At 42.8% G+C, this 24,177-nt stretch overlaps 1 protein-coding gene and 1 long non-coding RNA gene across 4 annotated transcripts in view; one reads left to right on the top strand and one right to left on the bottom strand.

Moving 5' to 3' along the window:
* Window positions 1-12,715, top strand: part of LOC110507464 (uncharacterized protein C14orf132) — a 34,351-nt gene extending 21,636 nt beyond the window's left edge. The window contains exons 2-4 of one of the 2 annotated variants that reach the window (XM_090224327.1): window positions 6,519-9,145; window positions 9,890-10,059; window positions 11,085-12,715. In XM_090224327.1, coding sequence (XP_090080453.1) covers window positions 6,519-6,737 — 219 coding nt within the window. In that variant the 3' untranslated portion in view covers window positions 6,738-9,145; window positions 9,890-10,059; window positions 11,085-12,715. The remainder of the gene's footprint in view (window positions 1-6,518; window positions 9,146-9,889; window positions 10,060-11,084) is intronic. The other variant, XM_036965367.2, reaches the window with a different exon arrangement.
* LOC149971223 (uncharacterized) overlaps window positions 5,938-24,177 on the bottom strand; it is a 20,028-nt gene continuing 1,788 nt past the window's right edge. For both annotated transcript variants that reach the window (XR_016492636.1, XR_016492637.1), the window contains exons 2-3: window positions 17,539-17,644; window positions 5,938-6,041 (exon numbers count right to left, since the gene is read on the bottom strand). This is a non-coding gene — a long non-coding RNA (uncharacterized LOC149971223). The remainder of the gene's footprint in view (window positions 6,042-17,538; window positions 17,645-24,177) is intronic.

Genomic DNA, 24,177 nt, shown 5'->3' with positions numbered 1-24,177 from the left:
GGTACTCCTGCACTCTTCTTTTTCCCACTCTCCCCCCTCCTCAAATATTGTGTCGTCCCCATCACCCGTTCCCCTGGGTCGACCCTAGACTTTGTCTTTCGCTGTCCCTGCATCCTCTACACAACTCAACTTTGTACTTTGCTTGTTTTGCTGACAGTGTGGTGTACGTGGTTCACAGTGTAGTTTCACTTGAAGCGGCTCTTGCGCTTCCAATCACTCTGCCTAGTGATTGTAATAGTGATTGTAATGCACATTGAAGAAAGAACACGTGGGCAGAGCATGTTTGGGACATGCTAAACAAAGTACGATTGATGCATGTCAATTGTGAATTGTTAAATGCATTTGGCAAGTTAATGGTGCATGGTTAAATGACCTAGGCTTTTAGCCTTCTAAGCTTGTAGACTAATGACCTGACTCTCATGACGGACTTTACATGGTGGTATTACCATGTAGGCTGATATAACTATCACTTTCATTTTTCGCTGGGTTGACAACGTTCCCATTTATGTCAGTCGTTTCTCTCCAGTGAGAGTGAATACGTGGTAAATGAATCATTAGACCAGGGATTGTGTGTTGACCTTGACATATTATTCTCTGAATTATTCTGACACATCGTTATGTCTTAAAATGTTTGGAATTAGAAGCATGACTTTGCATACAAAATGTAAACAAACAAGACCAATAGGTCACAACTGCTAGCTGTCTTACTCATTGATGTTGCGATACAATACGTAATAATGAGGATAGATCAATAGTTGAACTACAACCACGTATAGTTATTTCGGGCTCAGTCTTTACTACGAAAACAAAAAGGGAACTACAACCACTAAAATCTCTTAAAAGGCCATTCTTTATGGAGGTTTATGGAGATATATATTTGTTTTAAATCCCAGATTTTATTTTTTTCGTTCATTAGGAAATTAATCGCTTGTTAGTTCCTCACAAACAAGTGAAAGCAACAACAACAACAAAAAGTGTCTGGACACCTTATTTACTCAATTGTTTCCTTTTATTTTGGCAGTTACCTGTAGACTGGACGGAGAGGTATAGCTTCGTGATAAAACATACATTTGGTTGTAAAAAAAGCAAACTTCTCCTTTCTCCTTCATACATTGCATTTTTAGTTCTTCCTCCCTGTCATCCCTATCTGGAGCACAACACTTGAATGGAGACAGATGATGAACCTCTGTGGTAAGAGATCACTTAAGTGCTTGCTATGCATACGTGAATACCTATGACGTTTGTGATGTTTTATAGATATGTTCCGTCATCCTTCACGCAGGCCTCCTCTGTGTGACCATGTGAGTTGATGTTTTCAATTCTCTGTCAGAAGATTGATATCTAAACCATCTGGATATTGAATTGTGGATATGGTCTTGGATATTATCTTCCATAATACAAATCATCTTCCACTGCAAGAAAAGCCCATGTTTAGAACTTTCGCTAATTGACCGGTGAACTCGCACCCTGACCCCACTTCAGTGACAACGTCCGCAGACAACTCTTCCATCCAAACGCGGCAGGGCACATCACCTCTGGTTGCTTTTAAACTAAGTTGAGGAGTGGGGAAAAGTGTACGGTCTTTAGGATCTTCGTGGTATGCATGGTGATTGGCAAATCCGCATATAGCACATGCATGGTTGGATTGACACCTTCAGAACTCTCCCTGGTACCGAAGCTGGTTATTAACTTTGCTGAAATGAGTTGCTATGAATATCCAGTGTCCTATTCTATATAGGGGGTCTGCATGTTGTGGAGTACAACCAGAGCTTTATTTGGGACCCAGATGTTTGTTGACTGTGATATATGTTTCAGTGGAAAGTTCTTATTATTTTTTTTAAATCACCTCAGTGGAACACGCTTTTGGCACACATTTCAGCACAGTTAAACACCTGACACCACCAACTGTAATCATTTGTCTGGTGAACAGTATTTGGAGAAAGGAAAAAACAATAACTCAAAGCTGGAGGCAGCTGGCCAGTTGATGTGTGTGTGATCGTCATGCTAAACAACACAGCCACGGGGCCTGTATGCTATTTACTTCAAGATTTATCATCCCTGTCATGACACCACACTTCTCTGGTGGCTTTTACACCCGGCGTGGTCCTCCCGGGGTTTAATAGCACACTGAAATAAAACGGTGATGACATAATCAAAGACATGGTTGTTATTTAGCTGGGTTCTCCTCTCGTGCGGTGACAGGGAACAGAAGCCTGTCAGTTAGGCTCCCTTGCCTGCCAGTGAATGCTTGGCTCTTTTCCCATTGCCTTGTTAGAGAGTATTAATTACAACTCCTAACAGCGGTCGCTATCGATGAACCTCAAGTCTTAATTTGCTGCTTCCTTCTGTCTGTTTCAATGGGTTTCTCATTGGCCTCCAGGGAAAGATGGAGCTCATTGTGAGCCAATCAAAGTAATTTGTCTTATTCCCTCACCGGGCCCGTGTCTCTGAGGTATTTCATAGTAGCTCAGGGCCTCGGACACATCCTCAATATTGAGACACATTAGGCAGTTTTCCATTAACCCAGGTTTATTCGACAAACCCAGGTTTGTTGCGACGTGTATTGGAAACGGCGGATATAGGATACCCTTTCTATAGATCGACAACATTTTTATCCGTTTGACATGGGCGTATTTGTTTTGCCTAACTGTCTTTATTGCGACAAATGATGATGGAAATGAATTACGATTGCCGAATACTTTAGAAGGCACATGGGGCACGTCATCAAGTAATTACTGTATAAGCTCCACTTGACATTTCATTCTAAATGCCTACTGCTTGCAAAACAAAAATTTTAACTATAAAAAAAAATGTTTCTTTGCAATACAAGGATTGGCCTGTCTGTTCAAGAAGGCCTGAATTTCTTCGCCTTGCTTTTCTGGTTGGCTGGCAAGTTTCACCATCCAATTATTTCAGATCTACCGGCGTGAAAGTTTCACCATGTTACGGACTAACCTAGGCGATATGATGTGGCGATGCATTGGCACATGAGAATTATTAGAATATGTGTCAGTTATTGCATTCTATCCATGCGGGATACCTGAGACATTAAACAGATAGGTGGGACGGCATACTGGCAGTCGCAAATGTATTAACGGGCAATTTGCCTAAATAGGTCATGGAAACACTTGAACCACGATGTCCAGCTGTTATAAATTGCCATGATAACACTGAACAAAAAAATTATACACTGAACAAAAATATGAATGTAACAAGGCAACAATTTCCCAAACTTGCTCAATGGGTGACATGTCTGGTGAGTATGCAGGCCATGGAAGATCGGGGTAATTTTCAACTTCCAGGAATTGTGTACAGATCCTTGCGACACGGGGCTGAAATATCATGCTGAAAGATGAGGTGATGGCGGCGGATGAATGGCACGAAAATGGGCCTCAGGATCTCATCACGGTATCTCTGTGCATTCAAATTGCCATCGATAAAATGCAGTTGTGTTCATTGTCCGTAGCTTATGTCTGCCCGTACCATAACCCCACCGCCACCATGGGCCACTTTGTTCACAACATTAACATCAGCAAACCACTCGCGCCAGTGGCCAGTGGCCATCCAAGGTGAGTATTTGCCCACTAAAAGTTGGTTACCAAATCGCAGTCAGGTCAAGACCCTGGTGACGATGACCAGCACGCAGATGAGCTTCCCTGATACGGTTTCTGACAGTTTGACAACACTACACAACTTTAATTGCTGATCAATTGAAACTTTGTTTGACACCCAAGTTCTCCCTGATCACTCTTCCTGATAGGAGGTGTAGTGGAGCTAGACGGTGGTTCCTCCTGGTTCCTCTCACTTCTTATCAGTAGCAGATGGGAGGAAGAGAATGATGAACCTGTCCCTTCCTGATGGATCGAGTATGTCTCCATCTAGACCGGCGGTGCAATGAGGCGCGGGGACAGGGAACAGCTAAATGATTGGGCCATCACAGGGTGCAGTTGTCCCGTCTGGCTGGTCCTGCCATATGTTAGAGCAGGGTGGGCCAACTCAGACTTAGCTGATAAATGGATGTGCGTTTTAAGCTAGGCAAGGTGAAGAGGGGTGAAGAAGACAGAAAACACCAATATGTACGTGGAGTGAAAACAAACCTGGCCGTGTCCTCCAAACAATCCTCCAAATGCACTATATATGCAAAAGTATGTGGACACCCCTTCAAATGAGTGGATTTGGCAATTTCAGCCACACTCATTGCTGTCAGGTGTATAAACTTGAGAACACAGCCATGCAATCTCCATAGCCTAACACTGGCAGAATAATGGCCAAACTGAAGAGCTCAGCACCTTGCATTGTCATAGGATGACACCTTTCCAACAAGTCAGTTCGTCAAATTTCTGCCCTGCTAGAGCTGGCCCGGTCAACTGTAAATGCTGTTATTGTGAAGTGAAAATGTCTAGGAGCAAGAATGGCTCAGACGCAAAGTGGTAAGCCACACTAGCTCACAGAACGAGACCAACGATTGCTGAAGCGTGTAGCGCGCAAACATCGTCTGTCCTCAGTTGCAACACTCACTACCAAGTTCCAAACTGCCTCTGGAAGCAACGTCAGCACAAGAACTGTCCGTCAGGAGCATCATGAAATGGGTTTCCATGGCCGAGTAGCCGCACACAAGGCTAAGGTCACCATGCACAATGTCAAGCGTCGGCTGGGGTGGTCTAAAGTTCTCTGCCATTGGCTCTGGAGCAGTGGAAATGCGTTCTCTGGAGTGTTGAACCACGCTTCACCATCTGGCAGTCCGATGGACGTATCTGGGTTTGGCCGATGCCAGGAAAATGCTACATGCCCTAATGCATAGTGCCAACTGTAAAGTTTGGTGTAGGAGGAATAATGGTCTGGGGCTGTTGTTCATGGTTCGGGCTAGTTCCAGTGAAGGGAAATCTTAATGCTACAGCATACAATTACATTCTAGATGATTCTGTGCTTCCAACTTTGTGGTAACATTTTGGGGAAGGCACTTTCCTGTTTCAGCATGGCAATTCCCCCGGTGTGGAAGAATTTGACTGGCCTGCACAGAGCCCTGACCTCAACCCCATCAAACACCTTTGGGATGAATTGGAACACCGAATCGCCCAACATCAGTACCTGACATCACTAATGCTCTTGTGGCTGAATGGAATGCCCATGATTTTGGAATGAGATGTTCGACGAGCAGGTGTCCACATACTTTTGGTCATGTAGGGTAACAACAGAAAGTTATTTAGCTAGTTCTAAGCTGCACATTTGCAAGAATCACATCAACAAAGCTACAGCAAAAATATTCTTATTTTATTATTTATGGCCATGAAACTGCACCTTTAAACTTTTAATGGGTTTTCATTTTGAGTAGTATAGTTTGACTCAGTAAATTATTTGAGTAAAGCTTATATACAAACACTGGTGAGTCCCATAGGGGAGAGGGAGACAATGACTGACTGTGTTGGATAATATAGGTCATGCAGCTGTGATCGTTAGAATAGGACACAGGGTAGAAACCCCAAGAGTGACGAACCAGATGCTTTTGATTGTTCTTGTTCACAGCACTGAGGGTATTTCTGTTCACATCATACAGTTCACATTATACGTGGGATGTTCCCAAGTGTCTACATGTCACACTGATGTGTCTCGCTATTATACCCTTTAAAACACATTTAGTGTTCAGTACTTCAAATCAAATCAAATTTATTTATATAGCCCTTCGTACATCAGCTGATATCTCAAAGTGCTGTACATAAACCCAGCCTAAAACCCCAAACAGCAAGCAATGCAGGTGTAGAAGCACGGTGGCTAGGAAAAACTCCCTAGAAAGGCCAAAACCTAGGAAGAAACCTAGAGAGGAACCAGGCTATGTGGGGTGGCCAGTCCTCTTCTGGCTGTGCCGGGTGGAGATTATAACAGAACATGGCCAAGATGTTCAAATGTTCATAAATGACCAGCATGGTCGAATAATAATAAGGCAGAACAGTTGAAACTGGAGCAGCAGCACAGCCAGGTGGACTGGGGACAGCAAGGAGTCATCATGTCAGGTAGTCCTGGGGCATGGTCCTAGGGCTCAGGTCCTCCGAGAGAGAGAAAGAGAGAAGGAGAGAATTAGAGAAGGCACACTTAGATTCACACAGGACACCGAATAGGACAGGAGAAGTACTCCAGATATAACAAACTGACCCTAGCCCCCCGACACATAAACTACTGCAGCATAAATACTGGAGGCTGAGACAGGAGGGGTCAGGAGACACTGTGGCCCCATCCGAGGACACCCCCGGACAGGGCCAAACAGGAAGGATATAACCCCACCCACTTTGCCAAAGCACAGCCCCCACAACACTAGAGGGATATCTTCAACCACCAACTTCAATAACTGAGTACTGGACCATTTTATCAACCTTATGAGACCTGTTACCCTCCAGATGCTTTTTTTGGAAACAGGGTTACAGAGCTGCTGTACATATGGGCTCTCTCTGATATGCTATTATGCTGGCCTTGATCCAAGTCATCTTTTCATCTTTTCATCTCTCCTCTTTTCTTTTGTCCCTCAGCATTTTCCGGCTGTGAGTGGGGCCTTCATGGATTCCCCGTACAATGGCAACACGTCCCTCCAGACCTCCACCTCCAACCTCAACGCCAACTTCTCCCGGCCGACCGAGGCGGAAGAGGAGGGCAAGTACTCCAGCGACGCCATCTGGCTTTGGGTGGCCGTCATTGCAACCATCGGCAACATAGTAGTGGTAGCAGTGGTTTGCGCCTGTGCCTTCTAAGACCCGTTAGTTGCAAGCACACAGCCGAAACATCCCGCTTGCCCCGTCTTTCCTCCACTTTAACCTATCCCCTGTATTCATTTTACTTTTGTAAGTGTCCATCCATAATATTAAAGCCAAGGCCCCGTTCTGAGGGTCAACTGAATATGATAGTGTAAATATAGGGACTGGCTTAACTGATGTTCTCTCGGACTAGGAATGAGAGAAACAATCCTCCGTAGTTACCATACTGTATCTTACCTTAAGCCTATGTCTCACACTGTAAAAAAAAAAAAATCACGAGAAACGGTGAAGTGAGCAGATGTGGGCTGTGCCTTTTTATAATGAACATGGTAAATTAGTTAAGGAAGTGGGCAATATATAAAGCAGCTGAGTGAGCCTCCCTTCTGCTTACCACCAGAGGTCAGCCTAAAGGATTATGGAAGTGTACAGCTGTGAGATCCCCTCTGCCTGTGAACCTGAACAGAGCACCACACCATGTATCTTTGTCTTGTTGATGTCATGGGACTGTTTGTCTGGAATGGATGTGTTGATGCTGCTGTCTTGGTCCAGTTCTCCAGTACTTTTTTTTATCTCCACGAGACTAACCTGGTTAAATAAGGGGTGAAATAAATAATCAGCAGTTCTCGTTGTGGCTGGCCATCGTCTCGGAGACCAGTGGAGAGATATGTGACAGATGGTGGCTGGTAGTGGGGCAGAGGGGACAGCGGAGGGGCCCAGGGCAGGCTTGGCAGTGCCCCCAGTACCTGGTGTTCTTTCCTGTGACTGCTGCACCGCTGCACTACCATTACTGCTCTGTCCTGTCCTCATCAGCCTGTCAGTGATAGAAATCTCCCCAAGCACTTTATAAAACGCAATAAAGTGGGGAGTTTTCTTCCATTTTAACTGCATTGTTCTGCAGTGGCTGTAGACCTGTGCCAGTTTAACTATGCAGTGAAGGCATCCTATTGGGCACACACTGGTTGAATCAATGTTGTTTCCACGTCATTTCAATGAAACGACGTTGAACCAACATGGAATAGATGTCGAATTGCCGTCAGTGGGATAGCAGTGGCTAATGTTTATGAGTGAGACAAATGTATAGAAACACAGTATCACCCACAAGCCAAATGAGTGAATGAAGTTGTCAGCACAAATCAGATGTTATACCACCCCTGCTGACATTATCTGAAGTTACGGAACCACCAATTACATCGCACTAAATCATTGAGCCGCCCACCTTTACCAGACCACTGCTACAACAGCCTCAAGCTGTTGAGCTAGCAGTCAAATGAGTTCTCTCGTCATAAGAAAACCCATTGCTGTTAACGCTCATTTTTTAGTTGCTGTGCCAGGCAGTCAGAATCTCACATTCACCTCAGAATGTCTCTCAGTAGACTAGTGTGTGTGTAGGTGGCAGCAGCCCCAGTCGTTCTGTGCTGTGCTGTCTCCCATGCACCCAGTGGAGTCGGGCCACAGACTTGTCAAACAGCAGGGCTTTAATGAGATGTAATGCCTCTCTCTCTCTCTCTCTTTCCTAAAGCGAACACTGACCTCCCGTTGCGCTGTGGTGATCAGAACAGAGCTGATCCCTGCTGCACTCAGCTGCTCTGAACAAAGATAGTGCTTCAAGTGCATTTTTAGAGTGTGACTTCCTCATTTAATCAGCACTCATTGACAGAGAGAAAGGGGAAGGAGAGAGGAGCGGACGAGAGGAGTGGCTGCATGGGAATTGATTTTTAACAGCCAACTTCCATGTCATCTCTTTGAAATACAAAACTTTTTTTGAAGTTGAATGGAGAATTCCATTATTTTTATTGAAACCAACGAAGTGGAATAAAAAGTTTGAAAATGGAGAGATTTAGGATCAAAGGTCTGGCTGAGCCTTCACTTCACACAGCTAATTGCACGGATCTCACTGTACAGTAGAGTTAATGAAAACAAGAGACCGATTCATCATGGCATCTCTGAGCGTTCCTTTTCAGGGTCCTTAGAGAGCTTAGCCAGAAACATGTGGGGACATTAATCGGTTGTCTGTTAAAATAAACAACAACAATCGCACTGAATGGGGTCTTCATAAGTAACTGCTGGCGATAACTCAAGATGACGCTAACAAGTTAGAATTATACATCCCCACTATATGTAGTTACTTTAATACTGTAACTATTCTGAAGCCAAATTCATATGGACTAGGTGAGGAATCCCAGTTAGCTATAATAGGAATTTCTTCTACTCTTGTATCGGCTGTGTGCTTTGACATGGGACTGGTTAAGGCTCAGTTGCCCACTGTCTACGGCTCAAATTATGTGCCTGAACTGACTAACACAACTCCTACCCGTCAACTGCTTATTGACCATGGACGCCCCTTGACCCCCATGGATGATGGTCCTCCTACACACCACAAAAGGTCATCACAGCCTCAAGCCCAGGTACCGTGTGAACCAGTTTGCAATGTCACTTAGGCGCGCGGTTCACCCGACACAGATTAATAAGGCTAATCCTGGACAAAAATAAATCAATTATATGGAGATTCTCTATTGAGCGTACTGTTTTATTCCAGGACTAGGCTTAATCTGTGTCCGAGAAACTGCCCCTTACTGTTTAAGATTTGTTTTTAATTACCGCCTCCATGTAAAAAAGGGAATTGTTGCGCTATACATTATGCATCTGCCTGTTAAAGGGAATAGTTATTTTTTAGTATTGGGTAACTTGGAGTGATGCTTCATTCATAATCATATTTGTTTGATGTACCGTGTTTCTTTATTTCTATAAGTCAACATTACTTCAGTCTTACTAAGTCTACACTACATATTGAGTTGAAACATTCCATTCAAGCATGTAATTTCCTTATTTGTTCTAATGGACGAGTCTCTTCACTGTGTTAACTGAGAGCGTGTGTCGACTTGTCTCCTCTACCGTATGGCATGATAAATGTCGCATTTATATAGAAGTACTACTATGGCAATACTCATGGAGACCCTGCCAGTTACAGCTGTTTAATGGGGGAGACGTGGCCATGGAGTGCTCCCTCCACCAACAGATGCATTTCACCACGTTTGACTTCCTCCCTCCCTAGGCCCAGAGGGGACTGAAGTCTGCTTAATCACACCCCCATAGAGCATTCCATCCTCCTTCTCCTTTCCCCTATGTTCTCTCTCCTTCCATCCATGCAGAGCACCAGACCGTGCTTTTTGCATTGGCACTGGCCTCTGACCCGAGGCAGGGCACCTCATGCCCGCATGCCTCTTCCTTCCCAGGCAACAAGAAATAGTCCGGTCGTTGCTGGGTGAAATGGACAAGTCACTCCTACGAGAGGAGAACTGTAAGAGCAAGGAGCAGCTGGGTATATAAGCGAACACACACACACACACACACACACACAATGTAAATGTACCTTTCTATAAAAGTTTTGGTTGTGATGACAATGCTATGATGTCATTATGTGCTCTCAGGGTTTGTATTTTGTTCTTATCTTTCAATACATTGTAAATGTTTTACACCATTTTCTCATCATAGTTATAGTTAGCAAATGATAACATTTATAGGGGCCATTTAATGTTGGGCTAGATTAGGCAAGCTTCAGTTTTGGATTCTGTTCAGTCTATCGCTTCATCTATTCAGTCTGTATCGGTGAAACATTACAGATTGTGTGATAGAAATGTAAAGGTAATTGAGCTGACATAATGTAGAGTTTACCAAGAATGCAGTCTCCACTAACGTGGGAACATTGCCTTTACATGTCAATCCCGATGTAACTCTGCACTTCTGCAATAAAGATTGAATAGAGCCCTGAGGCTAATATTCGATCCAATTATACTAGTTATAATTTAGCTTGAATTAATAAGCACTGTATTGCTGAATGTCATACTGTAGTTATTCACTCACACTCAAACATGCTGAGGTATAGCCCTAGACTTCTGCGTAAATATGCTCCCCCAAACTAACTTGGGAGCTCTATAATTCATAAGAATCCTAACAATTTGTAAATATTTAAACGCTTTTGAATCCAACATTTCACATATTACAATATACCCATGTATAAATTGACCAATGACCTAGCAGGGTAATGAAAATATAGTCCGACTTCAGTGGGTGTTTCTATATGTTGTTGCCACGGGAACACCCATCCATAGATCATCTCACTTGTTGTGGTGTTCTCTGGCTCTGGGTCCTCGTCAGACGCTAAGCTTCCCAGCTCTCTTCCTCTGCAGAGTGTTGCATTACCCAATGAGGCTTTGCTGCATGTTTGTTAAGTCGGAGATATGAGAACGCTTCTTGACTTTAATGCTGCCGGACATCATGTCCCTTCCCTGCTGATTCACAGCGGCTCCCCTAACCCGATGGCTCGTTTTGTGTTTGTCTCTGCAGACTCCCAGGAATTTTCCATCCTTCCTCGGCCTCCAGGAATATATATGCTAATTAAAGCTGACTTCCTATATCCTGAGTACAGCAGAGACAGTATGGTTGACTAGGGACTGTGACGTTATTAAAGCACCCAGAGGAAACCCATAAAGACTACATGGAGGCTGGGGGGAATATTGTGTATAGGTGGGACTTGAGAGGTGACAGTAACAGACATCATATTTATGACTTCAACAAATGATACCATATCTTATTCAAGGTTACTTGTAGTTAACTTGATTTGGAATGTGCTGTGACTCATGACACTCAAAGGACCTAGAAAGTGAAACCACACTATGTCCATCCTCCTGGAACCCTGTATGTCTTTGTTTTGAAATGGATTTCTGACAGCGATTCACATACTCATTGCAATGAATGGATGGATATTTATCGACTTCCTCGACTCTGAAGACTTGGATTCTACATTTCTGTGCATCCAGTTGCAGTGTTGTACGTTCTGATACCTCCCTGTAGGTGTCAGGGTTACTGCTATGAAATGCTGATTAACAGAAAGGCTGTTGGCTAAATACAGGAGCTGTATTAGTTCAATTAATTCACAATGCTAATTCACAAAAGCTTTCTATAACATTACTTCATACAAAATACTGCACAGAGTCATGTCACTGCAATTGTTTTAAATTACATTTCTAGAGGGGGAGGGGAACCCTTACTGTCTTGACTTTCCATAAATGTATGACCTACTTTGAAAAGATATCTTTAAAAAAAAAACAGGAAATCTAACATTTGGGGGTTTTCTTTTAATTTCAGTATGTGTATAAGCATGGTTGCAGTGTACAGTATAAACACGAGGGGGGTGTTATTGACACCATTTATATTTTTAACATGATATTTGAGGCTCATTATTATTTTGTTCCCATGCTAGATTAACCAAAACCTGCGCACACACGCATTGTGAAACGTGGCTTGCATTACAGGAGCCAGGATTCAATACCGTATAAGGATAATGGATGTGTACGCGTCAGTAAATTAGACCAGCTCTGTTGTTCATTTGCTCCCCCACTACCAGTAGTCCCAACATCCAGGCCGCGTGTGCATGCTCATTGCAACGACGTCTTAATATGGAAAACACTTAGACGCAGCTGGTGCGAGACCACATGACAGTTCGAACCAGGATCATTTTCTTGTCTTTTCGAATTTCTGTTGTGATATTTTGATTTAGTATGAGCTTACTGAGCTTGCTTGCATGTATTCTGTTTACTTCCATCCCGACATATTGTTAGTCGACAACTCTGCAAGCTGCGTTCCAGTAAGGAATAAATCATGTAATAATCATGACATTATGGAATATTGATTGGAGGATTCATTACTTGGTACATGGAGAAATATATAGAACTAAATGTGGAATATTTTTTTGTCAACTTTTTATTGATCATGTACATATTTCCAATGTTTTAGCAATTGTCAGTGCAGAAACATCGCTGCCAAAGTCTTGATGCATTTTTTTACACACTCTTGCAAGTGAACAGAAAAGCTTAGAAGTAAACATGTTTTTACCTACATAATAAAATCTATGTCGTCTGTTAACCTCATGTTTTACCATCCTGTTTAATTCAATTAAAGTGATAAGAATGTGAAAATGATGGGTCGTCCTGTCAGGTTATTCTTCATTTGCATGTGAATGAATGAATAATATTGTGCTATCACAAATCTGTCAGTGTCCTGCTCATATGGGGTTGAATCTGCAGTGGACTAATTTCATCCTTTGAACAAATGCCCCCCCCCCAATTCAAAGTGATGGGTCACTTATCAGAATTTAAAGAGAGAACTTTTGCTCGTTCTTTCAGAATTAGCATTGGCTCTGAAATGGCACAGGAACGGAACGATGGCACAGGAACGAAAATCAGCTTATTCGTTCCTGCACAGCCACACTCATGTGGCCTTCTAGAGATAATGCCCCTTGCAAGGAGATAGACTCAAAGTGGACTATTATACTGTAATACAACATTTACAGTTGAAGTCGGAAGTTTACATACACCTTAGCCAAATACATTTAAACTCCGTTTTTCACAATTCCTGACATTTAATCCTAGTAAAAATTCCTTGACTTAGGTCAGTTAAGATCACCACTTTATTTTAAAAATGTGAAACGTCAGAATAATAGTAGAGAGAATGATTTATTTCAGCTTTTATTTGTTTCATCACATTTCCAGTAGGTCAGAAGTTTACATACACTCAATTAGTATTTGGTAGCATTTCCTTTAAATTGTTTAACTTGGGTCAAACGTTTCGGTAGACTTCCACAAGCTTCCCACAATAAGTTGGGTGAATTTTGGCCCATTCCTCCTGACAGAGCTGGTGTAACTGAGTCAGGTTTGTAGGCCTCCTTGCTCGAACATGCTTTTTCAGTTCTGCCTACACATTTTCTATGGGATTGAGGTCAGGGCTTTTTGATGGCTACTCCAATACCTTGATTTTGTTGTCCTTAAGCCATTTTGCCATAACTTTGGAAGTATGCTTGGGGTCATTGTCCATTTGGAAGACCCATTTGCGACCAAGCTTTAACTGATGTCTTGAGATGTTGCTTCAATATATCCACAAAAATGTCCTACCTCGTGATGCCATCTATTTTGTTAAGTGCACCAATCCCTTCTGCAGCAATGCACCCCCACAACATGATGCTGCCACCCCCGTGCTTCACGGTTGGGATGGTGCTCAGCTTGCAAGCATCCCCCTTTTTCCTCCAAACATAATGATGGTCATTATGGCCAAACAGTTATATTTTTGTTTCATCAGACCAGAGGACATTTCTCCAAAAAGTACAATCTTTGTCATCATGTGCAGTTGCAAACCGTAGTCTGGCCTTTTTTATGGCGGTTTTGGAGCAGTGACTTCTTCCTTGCTGAGCGGCCTTTCAGGTTATGTCGATATAGGACTCGTTTTACTGTGGATATAGATACTTTTGTACCTGTTTCCTCCAGCATCTTCACAAGGTCCTTTGCTGTTGTTCTGGGATGGATTTGCACTTTTCGCACCAAAGTACGTTCATCTCTAGGAGACAGAAGGCATCTCCTTCCTGAGCGGTATGACGGCTGTGTGGTCCCATGGTGTTTATACTTGGGTACTATTGCTTGAACAGATGAACGTGGTACCTTTAGGCGTTTGGAAATTGCTCCCAAGGATGAACCAGACTTGTGGAGTTCTACCATTTTCTTCCTGCAGTCTTGGCTGATTTCTTTTGCTTTTCCCATGATGTCAAGCAAAGAGGCACTGAGTTTGAAGGTAGGCCTTGAAATACATCCACAGGTATACCTCCAATTGACTCAAATGATGTCAATTAGCCTATCAGAAGCTTCTAAACCATGACATAATTTTCTGGAATTTTCCAAGCTGTTTAAAGGAAAGTCAACTTAGTGTACAGTGCCTTGCGAAAGTATTCGGCCCCCTTGAACTTTGCAACCTTTTGCCACATTTCAGGCTTCAAACATAAAGATATAAAACTGTATTTTTTTGTGAAGAATCAACAACAAGTGGGACACAATCATGAAGTGGAACGACATTTATTGGATATTTCAAACTTTTTAACAAATCAAAAACTGAAAAATTGGGCTTGCAAAATTATTCAGCCCCCTTAAGTTAATACTTTGTAGCGCCACCTTTTGCTGCGATTACAGCTGTAAGTCGCTTGGGGTGTGTCTCTATCAGTTTTGCACATCGAGAGACTGAATTTTTTTCCCATTCCTCCTTGCAAAATAGCTCGAGCTCAGTGAGGTTGGATGGAGAGCATTTGTGAACAGCAGTTTTCAGTTCTTTCCACAGATTCTCGATTGGATTCAGGTCTGGACTTTGACTTGGCCATTCTAACACCTGGATATGTTTATTTTTGAACCATTCCATTGTAGATTTTGCTTTATGTTTTGGATCATTGTCTTGCTGGATGACAAATCTCCGTCCCAGTCTCAGGTCTTTTGCAGACTCCATCAGGTTTTCTTCCAGAATGGTCCTGTATTTGGCTCCATCCATCTTCCCATCAATTTTAACCATCTTCCCTGTCCCTGCTGAAGAAAAGCAGGCCCAAACCATGATGCTGCCACCACCATGTTTGACACTGGGGATGGTGTGTTCAGCTGTGTTGCTTTTACGCCAAACATAATGTTTTGCATTGTTGCCAAAAAGTTCAATTTTGGTTTCATCTGACCAGACCTTCTTCCACATGTTTGGTGTGTCTCCCAGGTGGCTTGTGGCAAACTTTAAACGACACTTTTTATGGATATCTTTAAGAAATGGCTTTCTTCTTGCCACTCTTCCATAAAGGCCAGATTTGTGCAATATACGACTGATTGTTGTCCTATGGACAGAGTCTCCCACCTCAGCTGTAGATCTCTGCAGTTCATCCAGAGTGATCATGGGCCTCTTGGCTGCATCTCTGATCAGTCTTCTCCTTGTATGAGTTGAACGTTTAGAGGGGCGGCCAGGTCTTGGTAGATTTGCAGTGGTCTGATACTCCTTCCATTTCAATATTATCGCTTGCACAGTGCTCCTTGGGATGTTTAAAGCTTGGGAAATCTTTTCGTATCCAAATCCGGCTTTAAACTTCTTCACAACAGTATCTCGGACCTGCCTGGTGTGTTCCTTGTTCTTCATGATGCTCTCTGCGCTTTTAACGGACCTCTGAGACTATCACAGTGCAGGTGCATTTATACGGAGACTTGATTACATACAGGTGGATTGTATTTATCATCATTAGTCATTTAGGTCAACATTGGATCATTCAGAGATCCTCACTGAACTTCTAGAGAGAGTTTGCTGCACTGAAAGTAAAGGGGCTGAATAATTTTGCACGCCCAATTTTTCAGTTTTTGATTTGTTAATGATGGTGTCCCACTTGTTGATTCTTCACAGAAAAATACAGTTTTATATCTTTATGTTTGAAGCCTGAAATGTGGCAAAAGGTCGCAAAGTTCAAAGGGGCCGAATACTTTCGCAAGGCACTGTATGTAAACTTCTGACCCACTGGAATTGTGATACAGTGAATTATAAGTGAAATAATCTGTCTGTAAACAATTGTTGGAAAAATTACTTGTGTCATGCACAAAGAAGATGTTCTAACCAACTTGCCAAAACTGTAGTTTATTAACAAGAAATTTGTGGAGTGGTTGAAAAACTAGTTTTAATGACTCCAACCTAAGTGTATGTAAACTTCTGACTTCAGCTGTATGTGGCTCTTCTATCTCTCATATTTACAATTAAAATGAGAATCAATTAGTGTCAGTAGCAATTTGACTTAAGTTTATATCCTGGGCTTTTTGAGGGACATTTAAGCATTACATTTTTTTATTTTTTATCTGAGAGCAACTGGGGTGAACCACGAGGTAAAAGCACTAATCCACCTGACGTTTTAGAGCTGGAACAACCTTGGATTGTGGGAACTAACTTTACTTGGCTGATGTGTTACATAATATGTCAGGAAATTGGCTTACATAGGAATTAGGAATATTAATACCAAACGTATTGGTCTCAGCCTGACTGTCAGTCCGCTGTGGAAAACCAGTGAAATCTTTAGGATAAAGGCTGCAATTATTTGTTAACGTTTTGATAGGTAGTAAGAAAGTACAGAGTGCATATTACATTTTAAATGCATGCTTGGATCGTTTTATAGTACGGTAAGCAGTTGATGTGTATACGTAAGACACACTGGGTGTGTTTTGTACAGTTCAGGATTTTTGGGCTCCAGGCAATCCATGATAAGCCATCTGTAGCCATGCCACATATGTGTCTTTGGGGAGAGAATACACACACATTGGGAGTACCCCTCTCTGTTAGCCCACTGGGCATTCTAAAGCTTAACAAAACATGTTAATTTGCTGCCATCCCAATGATGTCACAGCAATTTACTGAGAATAGGGTGCTATCCTCCACTTCCTCAATACAGTCTCCACTGGTCCACAATGAAATATCAATCCTTTATTGATTTTAACACTGAAAGATGCCTTGATTTTCAGGTCATATTATCTGGAATGCTACACAAACACAGTAAAACCACATGTGGCTGAAGTGTAAAATCGCTAGAGCCAGGTTTGAACCCCTGTCGGAGGTACCCCTGAATTCGCTACATTGATGTCAGAAGTGGGATGGTGCCTGGGAGGCCATCGGAGAGGCGTGTTCACGAGAGGGACTTGGTATAGAGAAGTGTGGGGACTCTAAAGCATAATACAGTCATCTCATACCCTTTTTCACCACTTTTGTTCAAATGATGGAATTGCATAACAATCAAGCAGTCACTGTTTATAAAACCAACATATCACATAAGAAATTATGCTTAGTGATGCTAAACTAAAGGGTGGATTTGGCTGTGTATCATTCTGAAAGAGCAGCATGGTATACTGGTTACCCCTGAACGACCCCAGACGCTCATCACTTTCCTGGGCGATCCGAATGCACCCTCTCCCACTCCTTGACTCACCCTGTCTGGCTCTTAGGTTGGAGATAGAGGGAAGCGTCAGAGCATGAAATGCACTGCTCCAGCGTTGTCTCCGAAGTTAATGGATACTCAACCCTGAGATGGTAATCTGAGGCAGGCAGGCAAGGAGAGAAAGAGGGCGAGTGGGAACTGGCGTTAGCAAGATATACACTGAGTGTACAAAACATTAGGGGCACCTTCCTAATATTGAGTTGTACCGCCTTTTGCCCTCAGAACAGCCTCAGTTCGTCAGGGCATGGACTCTACAAGGTGTCAAAAGCGTTCCACAGGGATGCTGGCTCATGTTGACTCCAATGCTTCCCACAGTTGTGTCAAGTTGTCTGGATGTCCTTTGGTTGGTGGACCATTCTTGATACACACAGGAAACTGTTGAGCGTGAAAAACCCAGCAGTGTTGCAGTTCTTGACACAAACCTGTCGCCTGGCATCTACTACCATATCCCGTTCAAAGGCACTTAAATATTTTGTCTTGCCCATTCACCCTCAATGTTACACACACAGTCCATGTCCCAACTATCTCAAGGCTTAAAAATCCTTCTTTAAACTGTCTCCTCCCCTTCAATCTACACTGATTGAAATGGATTTAACAAGTGACATCAAAAATGGATCATAGCATTCACCTGGTCTATGTCATGGAAAGAGCAGCTGTTTTTAATGTTTTGTACACTCAGTACAAAACACTTACACTACACAAAACACTTACAATATACCACAGTTTCCAGAGAAAGAAGTATAGCAAGTTTATGTTGAATTACTACGGGGTAAACTTAGATCCAAGATGTGTTTATAAGTTATCAACCTTAGATTGGACTCACAGGTTATCTATCACATAACATACATTGGCTGTAGTTGTATCTGCCCTCCAGGACATCTACAGCACCCGGTGTCACAGGCAGGCCAAGAAGATCATCAAGGACCTATTAGCTGGCTATCACCCGTTTCTTCTACCCTGCACCTTAGAGACTGCTGCCTTCAGAAAATTCAAAATTGATTTCGTAGATTGATTTCCTCATCCATCTACACGCACATACCTCATAATGACAAAGTGAAAACATGTTTTCAGAAATATTAGTGAATTTATTGGCAGCGATTACAGCTGTGAGTCTTTCTGGGTAAGTCTCTAAGAGCTTTCCACACCTAGATGGTGCAACATTTTCCCCTTATTTGATTACAAATATTTGCCCCTTATTTGTATAAAAATTATTCAAGCTCTGTTAAATTGCTTGTTGATAATTGCTAGACAACGATTTTCAGGTCTTGCCATATTTTCAAGCAGATTTAAGTCAAAACTGTAACTCTGCCACCCAGGAACATTCACTGTCTACTTGGTAAGCAACTCCAGTCTAGATTTGGTATTGTGTTTTAGGTTACTGTCCTGCTAAAAGGTGAATGAATCTCCCAGTGTCTGGTGGAAAGCAAACTGAACCAGGTTTTCCTATTGGATTTTGCCTGTGCCTGTGCCTATCCTGAAAAACTCCCCAGTCCTTAACGATTACAAGCACACCCATAACATGATGCAGCCACCACTATGATTGAAAATATGGAGAGTGGTACTCAATAATATGTGGTATTGGATTTGGCCCAAACATAATGCTTTTGTATTCAGGACAAAAAGTAAATTGCTTTGCCACATTGTCTGTAGAGCTCCGAGAAAGGAATATGTTGAGGCACAGATCTGTGGAAGGGTACCCAAAGAATTATGCAGTATTGAAGTTCCCGAAGAACACAGTGGCCTCCATAAAACTTAAATGAAAGTAGTTTGGAACCACCAAGACTCTTTCCAGAGCTGCAAACTGAGCAATCAGGGGTGAAGGGCCTTGGTCAGGGAGGTGACCAAGAACCCGATGGTGACGCTGACAGAGCGCCAGAGTTTTTCTGTGGAGATGGGAGAACCTTCCAGAAGGACAACCATCTCTGCAGCACTTCACCAAACAGGCCTTTATGGTAGAGTGGCCAGACAGAAGCCACTCCTCAGTAAAAGGCACATGACAGCCTGCTTGGAGTTTGTCAAAAGGCACCTAAAGGACTCTCAGACCATGAGGAACAATTATGAGATTATCTGGTCTCATGAAACCAAGATTGAACTCTTTGGCCTGAAAGCCAAGCGTCACGTTGGAGGAAACCTGGCACCATCACTATGGTGAAGCATGGTGGTGGCAGCATCATGATGTGGGGATGCTTTTCAGAAGCAGGGACTGGTAGACATCTTTCGAGGGAAAGATGAACGGAGCAAAGTACAGAGAGATCCTTGATGAAAACCTGTATATATATCCCCATATATATATATATCCCCATATATATATATATATATATATATATATATATTCACACACTACCGTTCAAGAATTTGGGGTCACTTAGAAATGTCCTCGTTTTTTAAAGAAAAGCTACTTTTTGTCCATTACAATAACATCACATTGATCAGAAATACAGTGTAGACCTTGAAACAGCAGACTTTTTATGGAATATCTACATAGGCGTACAGAGGACCTTTATCAGCAACCATCACTCCTGTGTTCCAATGGCACGTTGTCTTAGCTAATCCAAGTCGATCATTTTAAAAGGCTAATTGATCATTAGAAAACCCTTTTGCAATTATGTTAGCACAGCTGAAAACTGTTGTGTGATTAAAGGAGCAAAATAACTGACCTTCTTTAGACTAGTTGAGTATCTGGAGCATCAGCATTTGTGGGTTCGATTACAAGCTCAAAATGGCCAGAAACAACTGGCAGCTTCATTAAATAGTACCGGTAAAACTCCAGTCTCAACTTCAACAGTGAAGAGGCGACCACTGGATGCTAGCCTTCTAGGCAGAGTTGCGAAGAAAAAGCCATATCTCAGACTGGCCAACCCCTCTTTTACGCTGCTGCTACTCTCTGTTTATTATCTTTGCGTAGTCTCTTTAACTATACATTAATGTACATATTACCTCAATTATCCTGACTAACCGGTGCCCCTGCAAATTGGCTACCTGGACTATCTGCATTGTGTCCCGCCACCCCCCACCCACCAACCCCTCTTTATGCTGCTGCTCCTCTCTGTTTATCATATATGCAAAGTCACTATACCAACATGTACATATTGCCTCAATTAGCCTGACTAACCGGTGCCTGTATACAGCCTCACTACTGTTATAGCCTCGCTACTGTATATAGCCTCGCTACTGCTATTTTCACTGTCTTTTTACAGTTGTTTTTTTTCTTTACTTATCTATTGTTCACCTAATACCTATATTTTACTTAAAATGTGCACTGTTGGTTAGGGCCTGTAAGTAAACATTTCACTGTAAGGTCTACACCTTAAAATGGCACCGGAAGAAATGGCAGCATCAAACAGGTAAAGCGTCAATACAGGGCTAAGATTAAATCAGGGCTTCGCTAACTATTACAGACTACAAAGGGAATCCCAGCCGAAAGCTGCCCAGTGACACGAGCCTACCAGACGAGCTAAATCACTTCTATGCTCGCTTCGAGACAAGCAACACTGAGGCATGCATGAGAGCATCAGCTGTTCCGGACTACTCTCCGTAGCCGACGTGAGTAAGACCTTTAAACAGGTCAACATACACAAGGCTGTGGGGCCAGACGGATTACCAGGACGTGTGCTCTGTGCATGTGCTGACCAACTGGCAGGTGTCTTCACTGACATTTTCAACATGTCCCTGATTGAATTTGTAATACCAAAATGTTTCAAGCAGACCACCATAGTCCCTGTGCCCAAGAACACAAAGGCAACCTGCCTAAATGACTACCGACCCATAGCACTCACGTCTGTAGTCATGAAGTGCTTTGACAGGCTGGTCTTGGCTCACATCAACACCATTATCCCAGAAACCCTAGACCCACTCCAATTTGCATACCGTCCAAACAGATCCACAGATGATGCAATCTCTATTGCACTCCACACTGCCCTTTCCCGCCTGCACAAAAGGAACACTTATGTGAGAATGCTATTCATTGACTACAGCTCAGCGTTCAACACCATATTACCCTCAAAGCTCATCACTGAGCTAAGGATTCTGGGACTAAACACTTCCCTCTGCAACTGGATCCTGGACTTCTTGATGGGCCGCACCCAGGTGGCGAGGGTAGGTAGCAACACATCTGCCACACTGATCCTCAACACTGGAGCCCCCCAGGGGTGCGTGCTCAGTCCCCTCCTGTACTCCCTGTTTACCCACGACTGCATGGCTAGGCACAACTCCAACACCATCATTAAGTTTGCAGATGACACAACAGTGGTAGGCCTGATCACCGACAACGACAAGACAGCCTATAGGGAGGAGGTCAGAGACCTGTCATGACTGGTACCAGAATAACAACCTATCCCTCAACGTGACCAAGACTAAGGAGATGATTGTGGACTACAGGAAAAGGAGGACCGAGTACGCCCCCATTCTCATCGACGGGGCTGTAGTGGAGCAGGTTGAGAGCTTCAAGTTCCTTGGTGTCCACATCAACAACAAACTAGAATGGTCCAAACACACCAAGACGGTCGTGAAGAGGGCCCGACAAAGCCTATCCCTCTCAGGAAACTAAAAATATTTGGCATGGGTCCTGAGATCCTCAAAAGGTTCTACAGCTGCAACATCGAGAGCATCCTGACTTGTTGTAATCACTGCCTGGTACGGCAATTGCTTGGCCTCCGACCGCAAGGCACAACAGAGGGTAGTGCGTACGGCCCAGTACATCACTGGGGCTAAGTTGCCTGCCATCCAGGACCTCTACACCAGGTGGTGTCAGAGGAAGGCCCTAAAAATTGTCAAAGACCCCAGCCACCCCAGTCATAGACTGTTCTCTCTACTACTGCATGACAAGCGGTACCGGAGTGCCAAGTCTAGGACAAAAAGGCTTCTCAACAGTTTTTACCCCCAAGCTGTAAGACTCCTGAACAGGTAATCAAATGGCTACCCAAACTATTTGCATTGTGTGCCCCCAACCCCTCTTTTACACTGCTGCTACTCTCTGTTTATCACATATGCATAGTCACTTTAACTATACATTCATGTACATACTACCTCAATTTACCCGACCAACTAGTGCTCCCGCACATTGGCTAACCGGGCAATCTGCATTGTGTCCTGCCACCAAACACCCACCAACCCCTCTTTTATGCTTCTGCTACTCTCTGTCCATCATATATGCATAGTCACTTTAACCATATCTACATGTACATACTACCTCAATCAGCCTGACTAACCAGTGTCTGTATGTAGCCTCACTACTTATAGCCTCACTACTTATAGCCTCACTACTGGTATTTTTCACTGTATTTTACTGTTGTTTTTATTTCTTTACTTACCTATTGTTCACCTAATTCCTTTTTTTCACAATTGGTTAGAGCCTGTAATAAAGCATTTCGCTGTAAGGTCTACACCTGTTGTATTCGGCGCACATGAAAAATAAACGTTGATTTGATTTGAATTTATCCTTTGTTCTGGAGTCCTAATTGGAGATTTTTTGTTCCAACCGCCATGTCTTTGTGAGACGCGTTGTGGGTGAACTGATGATCTCTGCATGTATATTTCCCACCGTAAAGAATGGAGGAGGAAGTGTTATGGAGTCGGGGTGCTTTGCTGGTGACACTGTCTGTGATTCATTTAGAATTCAAGGCACACTTAACCAGCATGGCTACCACAACATTCTGCAGCGATGCACCATTCCATCTGTTTTGGGCTTAGTGGGACAAGACAATGACCCAACACACCTCCAGGCTGTGTAAGGGCTATTTTACCAAGAAGGAGAGTGATCAGATCACCTGGCCTCCACAATCCCCCGACCTCAACCAAATTCAAATGGTTTAGGATGAGTCGGACCGCAGAGTGAAGGAAAAGCAGCCAATAAGTGCTCAGCATATGTGGAAACTCCTTCAAGACTGTTGGAAAAATATTCCAGGTGAAGCTGATTGAGAGAATGCCAAGAGTGTGCAAAGCTGTCATCAAGGCAAAGGTTGGCTATTTGAAGAATCTCAAATATTAAATATATTTTGATTTAACACTTTTTTGGTTACTACATGATTCCATATGTGTTATTTCATAGTTTTGATGTCTTCACTATTATTCTACAATGTAGACAATAGTAAAAATAAACACACACAGTTGCAAGAAAAAGTATGTGAACCCTTTGGAATTATCTGGATTTCTGCATAAATTAGTCAAACAATGTGGGCTGATCTTCCTCTAAATCACTACAAAAGACACAGTGTGCTTAAACTAATAACACACAAATTATTGTATTTTTCTTGTCTACATTGAATACATACTTTAAACATTCATAGTGTAGGTTGGAAAAAGTATGTGAACCTCAAGGCTAATGACTTCTTGTTGCATTACTCACTTTGCACTCTTCACGGCACTACTGGACTCTGATATTGTTTTGCAAAGTCTGATTAGACATTATTCAGTTGTACACATAGATGTCTACCTCGGTAACCTCATTGCTGCTATCCCTGTATTTCAGTTGCATGCCTCCTTGCACTTTCAATTTGCCTTCACTTGCCATCTGTACTTGCCGTTTGCCTTCATTGCACATTTGTACATCCCACTTATTAATATACATTGTACTTAATTGTTTCACCATTTGCACCATTTCTAATCATTGATGAAAAAATGAATTCCCATGTT

This window comes from Oncorhynchus mykiss, chromosome 27, assembly GCF_057628025.1.
Source record: "Oncorhynchus mykiss isolate SJ-2025 chromosome 27, ASM5762802v1, whole genome shotgun sequence".
NCBI classification, from domain to species: Eukaryota; Metazoa; Chordata; class Actinopteri; order Salmoniformes; family Salmonidae; genus Oncorhynchus; species Oncorhynchus mykiss.
The sequence above is the reverse complement of the archived record's forward strand: the minus strand, read 5'-3'. Positions and strand labels throughout refer to the sequence as shown.